The sequence below is a fragment of the Pan paniscus genome, chromosome X (genome assembly GCF_029289425.2).
Source record: "Pan paniscus chromosome X, NHGRI_mPanPan1-v2.0_pri, whole genome shotgun sequence".
NCBI lineage: Eukaryota > Metazoa > Chordata > Mammalia > Primates > Hominidae > Pan > Pan paniscus.
The window spans coordinates 100,878,366-100,891,298 of NC_073272.2; the positions used below are offsets into that span (position 1 = coordinate 100,878,366).

Below are 12,933 nucleotides of genomic sequence, written 5' to 3' on the forward strand. Positions count from 1 at the left end.
AAACAACTGCTGTTAAAAGTGAGCTCTGGCTCCCAAGGAATGGCTTTTGAAATAAATATCAGAATAAAAAGAGCAGATTAGAATACACGGGGTCACTGGCCAAATTGTATCTTTTCCTCTAGCAGTTATCAAACATCAAACAATGAATTCATTTTTTAGTGAATCAAACCCAGTGTATGTGTTTAGGATGAGGGTTAGAGGTGAGAAGGAAGGCTCAAAAGTAGCTTCTGTGGTTTATTTGATTCATTTGAAACTAATGAGCTATTAAATAAAACATTAAGGGTAAAAATGAAGTTATATTATGATTGCTCTACCTTAGTAAAGCTGCTTTTTTCCATTTCTTTGACATCAGGGACCTATGAAATAAAACACAATAAACAAGTTATATTATGATACCTATATTTCAGTAAAGCTTAAAGAGCTCTACAACTATCCTTAACTTAGTTTTACATTTAGTAGGCACTCAATAAATGTTGATTTACAGAGTATAAAAGCCAAGGCAACTGTGTTCATGGATTGGAAGACTCAACATAGTAAAAATGTCAGTTCTCCCCAAATTGATCTATAAGTTTAATGTAATTCCTGCCAAAATTCTAGCAAGGTTTTCTATAGCTATAGACAAGCTTATTCTAAAATTTATATTAAAAGATACAGGCTTTTGGCCAGGCGTGGTGGCTCATGCCTGTAATCTCAGCACTTTGGGAGGCCAAGGCGGGCGGATCACGTGAGGTCTGGAGTTCGAGACCAGCCTGGCCAACATGGTGAAACCTGTCTCTACTAAAAATACAAAAATTAGCCGGGCATGGTGGCCCATGCCTGTAATCCTGGCTACTTGGGAGGCTGAGGCATGAGAGTCGCTTGAACCCGGGAGGCAGAGGCTGCAGTGAGCAGAAATCATGCCATTGCACTCCAGCCTGGGCAACAGAGCGAGACTCCATCTCAAAAAATAAATAAATAAATAAATAAAGATATGGACTCTAGAATGGCTAAACAATATTGACAAAGAAAAGTAAAGTCAGAGCAATCAGCCTTCTAATTTCAGGACCAATTATATAGCGACACTGTGATATTGGTGGAGGGATTGACAGATGGATCAGTGGAAGAGAATGGAGAACCCAGAAACAGACCCATAAAACCAAGCCCAACTGATATTTCGCAAAGGTGCAAAAGCAATACAACAGAGGAAGGATAGCCTTTTCAACAAATAGTGCGAGAGCAATTAGACATCCTTTGGCAAGAAAAGCAAAAACAAACAAACAAAAACAAAACAACAACAACAACAACAACAAAAAACCTTGAACTAAACCTCATAGCTTTTACAAAAATTAAGTCGAAAATGGGCATCAGGCTTAAAAAGATGTAAAAAAAAAAAAAAAAAGCAGGAGAAAATCTTCAGGATCTGGGCTAGGCAAAGAGTTCTTAGATTTACTACAAAAAGCAAGATCGTTTTCAAAAAAATCAATATATTGTACTTCATCAAAACTAGAAACTTTTGCTCTCTGAAAGACCCTACGAAGAGGATGGAAAGACAAGCTACAGACTGGGAGAATATATTTGCAAACTACATATCTGATAAAACACTGGTAGTATTTAAAATATAAAAAGAACTCTCAAAATTCAATAATAAAAAATCAATTTAGAAAATAGGCAAAAGGCATGAGCAGACATTTCACTGAAGTGGAATAGATGGCACATGAGATGCTCAACCCCGTTAACTATCAGGGAAATGTAAATTAATACTACAATGGGATCACTACGCACCTATCAGAATGGCTAAAATGAAAAATAGTGACAACACCTAATGCTGGTGAGGAGGTGGAGAAACTGGATCATTCATACATTATTGGCAGGAATATAAAATGGTACAGTCACTCTGGAAAACAGGTCATTTCTTACAAAACTAAACATGTGACTACCATATGACCCAGCAATTATACTCCTGGACATTTATTCCAAAGAAATGAATACTTATATTCACACAAAAACCTGTTCACAGCTTTATTTATAATAGTCAAAACCTGTAAACAACCCAGATGTCCTTCAAAGGGAGAACAGTTATGTAATGTGGTACATTCATACCATGGAATACTACTCAGCAATAAAAAATAAACTATTGATGCTACAAAAACTTATATGGATCTTGAGTGAATTATGCTGAATGAAAAAATAAGCTAGTCTCTGATGTTATATACTATATAATTCCATTAATATTAAATTTTTGAAATGACAAAATTACGGAGATAGAGATCAGATTAGTGATTACCAAGTGTCAGAGACTGGGGTGTGAGGTGGAAGGGAAGTGGGCATGGTTATATAAAAGCAAAATGAGGGATCCTTGTGGTGATGAAACTGTTTTGTATTTTGACTGTGTAGACAGATACATGAACTTACACATGGGATAAAACTGCATAGAACTAAACACATGCACAAAAATACACGAGTACAAGTAAAACTGGAGAAATTGGAATAAGATTGCAGAATTCTAATCATGTCAATTACCTGTTTGTGGTATTGTACTATAGTTTTGCAAAATGGGGAAAATGGCAAAAGGGTACACGATATCTCTCTTTTATTTCTTACAACTGTATATGAATTTACAATTATTTCAAAATAACATGTTTAATTTTAAACAAAAGAAGAAGCCAAGCCACAATACTCCTGTAGTTTGCCCAAGATTCTACAAGCCTGAAATAACATTAGGAATATAACCACAATTCCCAATTTTCAGGTTCTGGATGGGTTCACTTTAAAACTAGATCTTGCAATAGAAAACTGAAAGCATTAACAGAAGTTTCAAATGTATGATTCTTCCAGACCCCAAATGACTAGCCTATAACCTCAAGGATCAGGTCTTTTTATTCACTGCTATATTCCCTACTGCTAGCATACAGTGCCTGGCATTTAGTTCACATTCAATAAATGTTTATTGAACATATAAATGAATTAAAAATTAATTCCCAACTGACTTTTTCTCTTTCCTTCTGGCCCATGATCCTCTTCTAATCGGCCCGGCAGACACACAAATAGCATGTAACTAACCTTTTTTTGTGTTTTCCGGAACCTTTTCTTTCTGACATTCTTAAGTGGTGGCGTAACTAAAATAAATACAACACAGTGAAAACGTTATATGACTGATGGTAGTCACATAGCTGAATTTGATAAAGACAAAGATCATGCTATAAACCAAAGGCTCATGACATCACTCCTTTTTTTTTTTTTTGAGATCGAGTCCCACTCTGTTGCCCAGGCTGGAGTGCAGTGGTGTGAGCTCAGCTTACTGCAACCACCTCCTCCTAGGTTCAAGCGATTCTCCTGCCTCAGCCTCCCGAGTAGCTGGGATTACAGGTGCCCGCCACCACACCCAACTAATTTTTGTATTTTTAGTAAAGACAGAGTTTCACCATGTTGGCCAAGCTGGTCTCGAACTCCTGACCTCAGGTGATCCACCCGCCTCGGCCTCCCAAAGTGCTGGGATTATAAGCGTGAGCCACCGCGCCCAGCTGACGTGACTCCTCTTAAAGAGTGTCTGAGAACCTAATGAACCAAACACCTAAGTGTGGTAAGACGTCCCTGTTTCACAAGGAATTAGGATTCAGCAAATAAATTTTAGTCAGCAGGAATGAGCAAGGGGCTGGTGACTTACTGCCATGCTTCCAGACACATTTTTCCTCTCTCCCCCTTTCTTTTTTCCTGACTATATTAGGATCAGTAGAGGCAGCTGGTTCTTCTGGAGAAAGGTGGATATCACCATCAGCAGTGCACACAAGCATCTACATTTAACAAAGACAAAGAAGTTGACTATGGCCACGAATTTTGGGTTAGCAATCATAATCATTCTTACCACTAGAAATGCACAGAAGAGACTGATACTTGCCATTTCCAGAAAACCAAGTATTTTGTAATGTACATTTATATTCTCTCATTTTTGCAGTTTCTCTCTCTCCCTCTCCTCCCCACCACCAGCCACCAGCAGCACTACATATGAACTCTGAAGGTGCTTTGTTTTGTTTTGTTTTTTTCCACGAGAGTGTTTACCACTACAGAGGGAATATATTGGAAACAGATCTTGGAACTTAGCTTAGGTTTTTTGTTTTGTTTTTAGACAAAGTCTTGCTCTGTCATACAGGCTGGAGTGCAGTGGTACGTGATCATGGCTCACTGCACCCTCGACCTCCTGGGCTCAAGTGATCCTCCCACCTCAATCTCTAGAATAGCTGGGACTACAGGTGTGTGCCACCACACCTGGCTAATCTTGTTTTTGTAGAGATGAGGTCTCACTATGTTGCCCAGGTTGGTCTCAAACTCCTGGGCTCAGGTGATCCTCCCACCTCAGCCTCCCAAAGTGTAGGGATTATAGGCATGAGCCATTGTGTCTGGCCTATCTCAGCATTTTGATTTAGAGAGGAAATAAGAAATCAACAGCAGAGATGATGAATAAGAACCAATTTAAACCTCCAGAGTTAACAACATACTGTTTTAATACAAAGTTTAGAAGATCCCAGCGGCTCATATGTTTCAATTAATGAAAAGTCACTATAAGTGGCAAATGGGACTCTCTATAGGCTATTTGGTCAAAATAAAATACTGAAAGCTAAGGATCAAACACCAAACGAGAACATGACATTTCATTCCTGTGCAGTCGATCTGGAAATTAGAAATGCCAAGCAGCCATTCACCAAGTGGAAAGGAGTACTGAAAGAAAGAAAAATAGGAAGAGAAAAGAATTCCTTGAAGGATGTGAGGCTAGTAAAGAAAACTAGTCCATACCTGAGAAATGTCTGCTGTTTTATAAAAGGTTTTTTTATCAAGCGTTCTCAGGCTTTCAATAACACAAGGCAAGTCAACCAGCTTAGCAGCTAATGGGACATCTTCTACTTCAACAACTGCATGGCGCCCATCAGCTGAAGAGAAATAAAGATTAAAGTTGATATCTTCCCAGTGAACTCTTAAACTTCCTAAGGTTTGAATAATGAAGACTTATGTGGGACAGATTAGTCTTTCCAAGAAACCTACTATCTCTCATAATGCTAGAATTGTGTACACAATTAATAGCTTCCTAAAGAAAAGAAATGGAAAGTATATGGAGCTCTTTTTTCCTAGTTTACGTCACTTGTGCAAAAGTAGCTAAGTTTCTTGTTAATGGATGTGAACTAAATATAGGTGAAGCAATAAATGTTTCATTCTCATCCTGAAAAGCAAATTCCATTCATTAAAACCAATTCCTTTTTTTTTTTTTTAGAAGCATTCAATCGTGTCATTGTACATGTGTGTTTTCAAAGGGCTGGGTGAGGGAAGGGTTGACTGACCCTAGAATGGTGCTAATAAATCTCAAGTTAAATCTCTAATTAGCTTCATAAAGATAAAATTCTATACAATAGCCATATACTAAACTCTGAATATTGCTGCTCAGATGTCCCAAACATAAATGTCTTTTGACACAAGAGGATTCAGGTATAATCTTCTAGTATTATGTGAAAAAAGAAAGATACAAAACAATGTTTATCATTTTGTGTGAATTAACTCTAAAAATAGAGAGATTGTTTCAATTCTAGTATTATGCATAAGAGTTTTGTCAATAAGGAAGTAACAAGAAACAGTATCAGTTATCTGTGGTATTGAGGTTGGGGCACCATAAGGAAGAAGAGTTTTATTTCTCCTTTCGAACTTTTCTTTTTCATTTGATTTTTTTATTTTTCTTTGAGAAGGAGTCTCACTCTGTCACCCAGGCTGGAGTGCAGTGGCACAATCTCTGCTCACTGCAATCTCCGCCCCCTGGGTTCAAGCAATTATCATGCCTCGGCCTCCCAAATAGCTAGGATTACAGGTGTGCACCACCATGCCCGGCTAATTTTTGCATTTTTAGTAGAGACGGGGTTTCGCCATGTTGGCCAGGCTGGTCTGGAACTCCTGACGTCAAGTGATCCGCCTGCCTCAGCCTCCCAAAGAGCTGGGATTACAGGCATGAGCCATCACGCCCTGCCTGTTTTATTTGAATTTTCTAACTATGAACTTATATTATCTTTTTTAAAAAATGTCAGTAAGTGTTAACTAACTGGTGAGATTATGAGCCACTTTTTGTTTTCTCCTTTATATGCTTCTCTGTATTAAAAAAAAAACTAGCAAAATTTATTTATTTTTGGTTGTGTGTTTTTTAGGCAGATAAACTTGTGTGGAAACATTTATTTATTTATTTACTTATTTATTTACACATGCTCTTGGTGCAAATGGCCTCTAGATTCATCCATGGTGTCCCAAATGACAGAATTTTGTTCTTTTTAAAAGGCTGAGTAGTATAGCATTGTGTATACGTATCACATTTACACTTAGGTTGATTCCATATCTTGGCTATTGTGAATAATGCTACAATGAATATGGGAGTGCAGAGAGATATGCCTTCAACATGTTGATATCAATTCCTTCTGTGAATATATTCACAGAAGTGGGGTTGCTGGATCACATGGTTGTTCTATTTTTAGTTTTCTGAGGAACCTCCATACCATTTAAAAAAAATAATGGCTGTAGGCCAGGCACAGTAGCTCACGCCTGTAATCCCAGCACTTTGGGAGGCTGAGGTGGGTGGATCACTCGAGGTCAGGAGTTCAAGACCAGCCTGGTCAACATGGTGAAACCCCATCTCTACCAAAAATACAAAAACATTAGCCAGGTGTGGTGGCGCATGCCTGTAGTCCCAGCTACTCGGAAGGCTGAGGCAGGAGAATTGCTTGAACCCAGGAGGTGGAGGTTCCAGTGAGCCAAGATCGCGCCACTGCACTCCAGCCTGGGTGACACAGCAAGACTCCATCTCAAAAAAAAAAAAAAAAAAAAAGGCTGTATTAATTTACATTACCACCAATAGGGTACAAAGGTTCCCTTTTCTCCTCATCCTCATTAACAGTTGTTATTGTTCTTTTTTTTTTTTTTAATAAAAGTCATTCTAACAGGTATGAGGTGATATCTCGCTGTTGTTTTAATTTGCATTCCCCTAATGATTAGTGATGCTGAGCATTTTTTCATGAACCTTTTGGCTACTTGTATGTCTTCTTTTGAGAAATATCTGTTCAGATCCTTTGCCCATTTTAAAATCAGGTTATTTGTTTTCTTGCTATTGAGTTGTTTGAGTTCCTTATATATTTGGATATTAACCCCTTTATTGGATGTACAATTTGCCAATATAACAAATATTATTTAAAAGAAAAATATATGTCACTGGCCAGGCACGGTGGCTCATGCCTGTAATCCCAGCACTTTGGGAGGCCAAGGCAGGCGGATCACAAGGCCAGGAGTTTGAGACTAGCCTGACCAACATGGTGAAACCATGTCTCTACTAAAAATACAAAAATTAGCCGGGCATGGTGGCATGTGCCTGTAATCCCAGCTACTTGGGAGGCTGAGGCAGAAGAATCACTTGAACCCAGGAGGTAGAGGTTGCAGTGAACCAAGATTGCGCCACTGCACTCCAGCCTGGGCGACAGAGCGAGACTCCATCTCAAAAAAAAAAAAAGAAAGAAAGAAAGAAAGAAATACATGTCACCTTTATAAACAAAGAATGGCATATCCATTTGTCATTCCCTTGGATGTTCAGAAATCATAAAGTTTATATATGGGAGGCTACCAGCAGTATAAAAACCCCACAGTTGACCCCCAAGTTTCCTTAAACACACTATGATAATCACTCAACTCAAGGTGCAATATTCCTACTTCGTTTCCTCTTAAAAGAAGAGGACTTAAGCCTCTCTAAAGCATGAGTTCATCAAGTCAGAGACCATATTCTATCATTTTTCACATCCTTAGTACCAAGTACAGTGTCTGGCACATAGCAATCCCTTAATAAATTATTGTTCAATGTATAGTGAATGGATATTAACTACTTACGCAATAAGTCAATTTTTAGTTTATCCTTCCTCTTGACACTTTGAGAACGTGCTAGGTTCCTGACAGTACAAGCATGTTCCTAAAGAGGAGGTAAATTGAAAAATCAGAAGAACTAAACATCTACTTGGCAGCTAACAGAATAGATATATCAAAGAAAGCCCTCCCTTAAATAAAACTTTACACCTCCCAAATGTTACTAACAAGACCATGTACCATGAGATACTGTGCACTGTATAAGTCAAGTTAGGATGAAGCTGACTCTAAACTCATAATTGTCTCTTAGTAGCTACAGTTAATGCTTTCTCCTAGCTCTACAATCCTGCCTCTCACTGCTACCCTTCTGTTGTAGTTGCTAAAGAAAGGCTTACCTAGTTGCAGTTTGCTTGGTATATTAAGTAACCCTAATTAGGGAAATAGGTTTCTGAACCCCATCCTTAATATAGCTGCCTAGACTAAGTAATTGCTTGAATACAGGTATCAGTGTGGGGGAAGAGAGCCAAATACTTGTTGAGATGAGCTTTAAAAGTCTTGCATGGTGGTGAATAATGCTGGCCCTTCTCACTGCCCCTTTTGAGGTGACAGAAAGGATTTCAGAGGAGTCGTATCTTGGCTGTCCAGGGAACAGGCTGTTAGTATTGGTGGTAAGTGAATGGGTCCATCATTGTCACAGCTGTTTTGCCAGGAAATCAACCTGCATGATAGGTGGTATTGTACAGGAGGAAAAAATGCTGCCAAAAAAGTACACGCTATGATAGGACTGCTTAACAGAACATGATTCTTGGGAAACAAATGTTCTGAGTTTTTATAGCCTACCTGAAATAGAAATGTCAGAATCCAAGTAGAACTATAATTATAATTAAACTATAATTATGAAGATATTTGTTCTGAGATACAAGTTCTTACCAGAGGCAGACGCAATATAAACTGGTTCTCAACTTCATCAGGAACTTCATCCTGGCTTTCACTCATGTCTTGATTTTGAGTTCATGAAAGCAAAAAGAAAACCGTCACTAAAAACTCCTCTTGCTCCCTCTCCTGACCACTTCTGGTAGTACGGGCTAAATTATACAAGATCTTGCCCATAACCCTCACTAGAATGATGTGTGTACAGTTAGACAATACCTTATTTGACATAACTTAATTATTTCTAGACGTTACCTTAGCTCCTCTCCAATATGTGTAGATTTTCCAAAGTCAATCCAAATTACATGATGTAATTTGATGAACAAATGAAATAAGAGCTGTTATGAAACATGATTTCGTCTTCTTAATCATATTCTTAGACTCTCAGGTAAAAGACTACAATTCAACAACACGTTGGTGGCTACCTAAGCAAACTAACCTCTGTAGGGAAGAATGCAAACCAAAAGCTGAAATTCGCCTAGAAACCACTTGCAGAAATGTTCTGTGATGATTTGAAGTAAACAAGGGCTTGATTTTCAATATTTCACCTACATTAATGGATTAGTAGAAATTAAGCAGTCCATGGGAGACCAGGCAGTTTTTTATGACTCTAGAGCCAGCAACAACAGCTTTGAGCTACCCTGGGGAAAAGTTAGGAGTCCAGTTCTTTTTTTTTTTTTTTCAAGACAGAGTCTCGCTCTGTCGCCCAGGCTGGAGTGCAGTGGTGCGATCTCGGCTCACTGCAACCTCCGCCTCCCAGGTTCAAGCCATTCTCCTGCCTCAGTCTCCCAAGTAGTTGGGACTACAGGCATGCACCACCACACCTGGCTAATTTTTGTATTTTTTAGTAGAGACAGGATTTCACCATGTCGGCTAGGCTGGTCTTAAGCTCCTGACCCCAAGTGATCCGCCCACCTCAGCCTCCCAAAGTGCTGGGATTACAGGCCTGAGCCACCGCGCCCAGCATGGAATCCAGTTCTTTTTTTTTTTTTTGAGACGGAGTCTCTTTTTTTTTTCTTTTTGAGATGGAGTTTTATGGAGAACATAAAATCTGATTTGATTTATTCATTACTACCCTTTCATTCATTACTACCCTTTATTGTGTGCATTCTGTATGCCCAGTACTACATTGAGTGCATTAGGTCTATCATTTCATATAATCCTCACAATCACCACTTACTTCGAATGCCCCCAAAAGCTATTTAAAAGAACTCCTAAGATGGATCTTTTTATTTAAAAAATATATATATACCTTTGGTGAAGTGAATACTTTCTTCCAAGTTAATGTTTTTTTGACAAATTATAATCATATATAATTATGGGGTACACAATGATGTTATGATATAATGTGAAATGACTGAATCAATCTAATGAGCACATCCATCACCTTAAATACTTATCAGTTATTCCCTCTAACTGCAACTTTCATTTTTTTTAATTTTAGAAGCCAAATTTGGCAGTGGGAGATTGTATACCAACTTTAGTGGCATTAATGTTAATAAGTTGTGATAATATCCCACTACTATCAGACCAGCCTAACTGAAATTTTCTGTTCTTTGATCAACATCTCCTCAATGCCCCTCCCGCTACTCCAGCCTGTAATAACCAACACTACTCTCTGCTTCTATGAGTTCAATTATTTTAGATTCCACATATAAGTGAGAATATGTGATTTTTGTCTTTTTCTGCCTGGCTTATTTCACTTAATATAATATCCTCCAGATTCATCCACGTTGTTGCAAATGACAGAATTTCCTTCTTTTTAAAGGCTGAATAGTATTCAGTTGGGTACACATACCACATATTTATCCATTCACTTGTTGGATACCTAGATTGATTTCATAACTTAGCTATTGTAATGCTGCAATGAACATGTGTGTGCAGATATCTCTTTGACACACTGATCTCAAGTTTTTAGGATATACATCTAGACGTGGGATTGCTGGATCCCAAGTTTTTATTTTATTATTTTTTATTGTTTTCATTATTTGTTTTTCAATTTTATGTTCTTACAATGAACCAAGACTTTATTTCTAATCTTATTTTCCATGTATTTGGGATGTATTTGTAGAGCCCTGCATTTTGGGTATTAGGGCCCACACTTTTGTTTTGTTTTGTTTTGTTTTGAGACAGAGTTTTGCTCTTGTTGACCCCAGGCTGGAGTGCAATGGCACGATCTCAGCTCACTGCAACCTCCGCTGCCCGGGTTCAAGTGATTCTCCTATCTCAGCCTCCTGAGTAGCTGGCATTACAGGTACCTGCCACCACACCCGGCTAAATTTTTTTTTTTGTATATTTAGTAGAGACAGGGTTTCACCATGTTGGCCAGGCTGGTCTCGAGCTCCTGACCTAAGGTGATCCACCCGCCTTGGCCTCCCAAAGTGTTGGGATTATGGGCATGAGCCACTGTGCCCAGCCAGGCCCACACTTCTGAGGAAGATTTTTCTCAAAGGTGGAAAGACAGCTGGGCGCTGTGGCTCACACCTGTAATCTCAGCACTTTGGGAGGCTGAGGCAGGTGGATCACCTGAGGTCAGGAGTTCCAGACCAGCCTGGCCAACATAGTGAAACCCCATCTCTACTAAAGATACAAAAATTAGCTGTATCTTTACAGCTAGTTGGGAGGCTGAGGCAGGAGAATTGCTTGAACCCAGGAGATGGAGGCTGCAATGAGCTGAGATGGCGCCACTGCACTCCAGCTTGGGTGACAGAGTGAGACTCCTTCTCAAAAACAAAACAAAACAAAACAAAAAAAGTCAGCAGTAGAAAAGCAGACACCCAGGATGGGAGAGGGAAAGATGCATTATTTGTGATTGTAATTTCTTCTCTTCTTGTTTCATACAGATATATATGTATATATATGCATATATAAATACAAAAGAGAAATGTAAATGCAAGAAGAGAGTTGATCGAAATAAATAAAAAAATCTGGGGGCTGAGCACATTCCCTAACAGAACATAGTAACAATTAAGGCTGGGAGCAGGAACAGATTATTTGAAGAACTAGCTGCTAAGCAAGATTTTATCAGATCAGTAGTAACTTTTAGATTTCTCAGCAGAACTAAAACTGGGGCATTTTGTTCATTTCCAAGCCTTTTTGGTAATTCCTCTTTTATGGAAGAAAGAATGTAAGAACTGAAACTATTTCAATGTATTTGTTTGATAAACAGACCTAATAAAAAGTCTGGTGGGAGAGAAGTTAGACAATCCTGGTTGAACTGGGTTTTAATTATTTTTTAAATTTACTTGCATTTACCTAAAAAACTAGTTGTACGGTATTCACTTTAAGAAAAAGCATCCACTTTTTTCCAGCAAGCACTCTTTGATGCCTGATTAAATTAACAGGACCCCTTACTACCATTCACCTCTAGTTCCATCTCGCTTTAGCAGAATTACAATTGGAATTATAATTGGCTGGAGGGCGCCTGGCAGCATGCTCCAGGCCATGCAAGTCAGTACACGCCTAAATGGGTGTTTTTTCAAGTTCGCAGTCGCCGGCTGCAGTTTAAGAGACTGACCTCCATCCTTATCCCCGGGGCACTAAGCTTTCAAAGGGAAAGTTTGACCCCTAGGCTTTGATCCACTTTCCCTTGAAATCTTCTCGCGAGGCCCAACAGGTCGCAACGGGTCCCAGCCTTCGCGCCTTGCTGTGCAGGCTGGCTGGGGAGGGCTGCGGGGTGCACCGCGGCGGGGTGCACACTGGCGGGGCGCTGACCCGGTCCCGGCCGCCGGGTCCGCCGCCCGACTCACCCGCTCCTCCGGGAACTGGCGCCGACACCGAAAAGGCTGGGACCTGCGTCTCTGGTCTGTGGGTTCCGGACGAACCGCGCGTGGGCTCCCGCGCGGAACCTAGAAGCGAACGCTGGGCTGCCGGCGCCTGGACAGTAAGAGCGGCGCGCGCCGGCCCCTCCCCGCCTCGCCACGCCTCCGCGGCCGCGCTGCCCAGCGGACTGGAGCACGACTTCGAGGCAGTGGCCGGCTCACCGCGTGCTGGGCGGGAAGGCTCGAAAGGCGCGGAGCGCCGAGGGGAGCGCCGAGGGGAGGGCTGAGGGGGACGCGACCGCTCAGGGACCTCGCGAAGCAAGACCGAGGCTTCAAAACAAGTTACCTTGGCCGGGCACGGTGGCTCACGACTGTAATCCCAGTACTTTGGGAGGCC

General features: G+C 40.2%; 2 protein-coding genes across 5 annotated transcripts in view; one reads left to right on the forward strand and one right to left on the reverse strand.

Annotated features, from left to right (window-relative positions):
* The window catches only part of DRP2 (dystrophin related protein 2), a 112,210-nt gene that overhangs the window by 59,148 nt on the left and 40,129 nt on the right, over positions 1 to 12,933 (forward strand). The window lies entirely within an intron of this gene.
* The window catches only part of TAF7L (TATA-box binding protein associated factor 7 like), a 29,763-nt gene that overhangs the window by 10,262 nt on the left and 6,568 nt on the right, over positions 1 to 12,933 (reverse strand). For 2 of the 4 annotated variants that reach the window (XM_055106581.2, XM_034950071.3), the window contains exons 2-8: positions 12,525 to 12,623; positions 8,776 to 8,843; positions 7,873 to 7,951; positions 4,768 to 4,901; positions 3,644 to 3,770; positions 3,040 to 3,095; positions 315 to 356 (exon numbers count right to left, since the gene is read on the reverse strand). In XM_055106581.2, the coding sequence (XP_054962556.1) occupies positions 315 to 356; positions 3,040 to 3,095; positions 3,644 to 3,770; positions 4,768 to 4,901; positions 7,873 to 7,951; positions 8,776 to 8,843; positions 12,525 to 12,623 (605 nt within the window). The remainder of the gene's footprint in view (positions 1 to 314; positions 357 to 3,039; positions 3,096 to 3,643; positions 3,771 to 4,767; positions 4,902 to 7,872; positions 7,952 to 8,775; positions 8,844 to 12,524; positions 12,624 to 12,933) is intronic. The other 2 variants (XM_003810408.5, XM_055106582.2) reach the window with 1 other exon arrangement.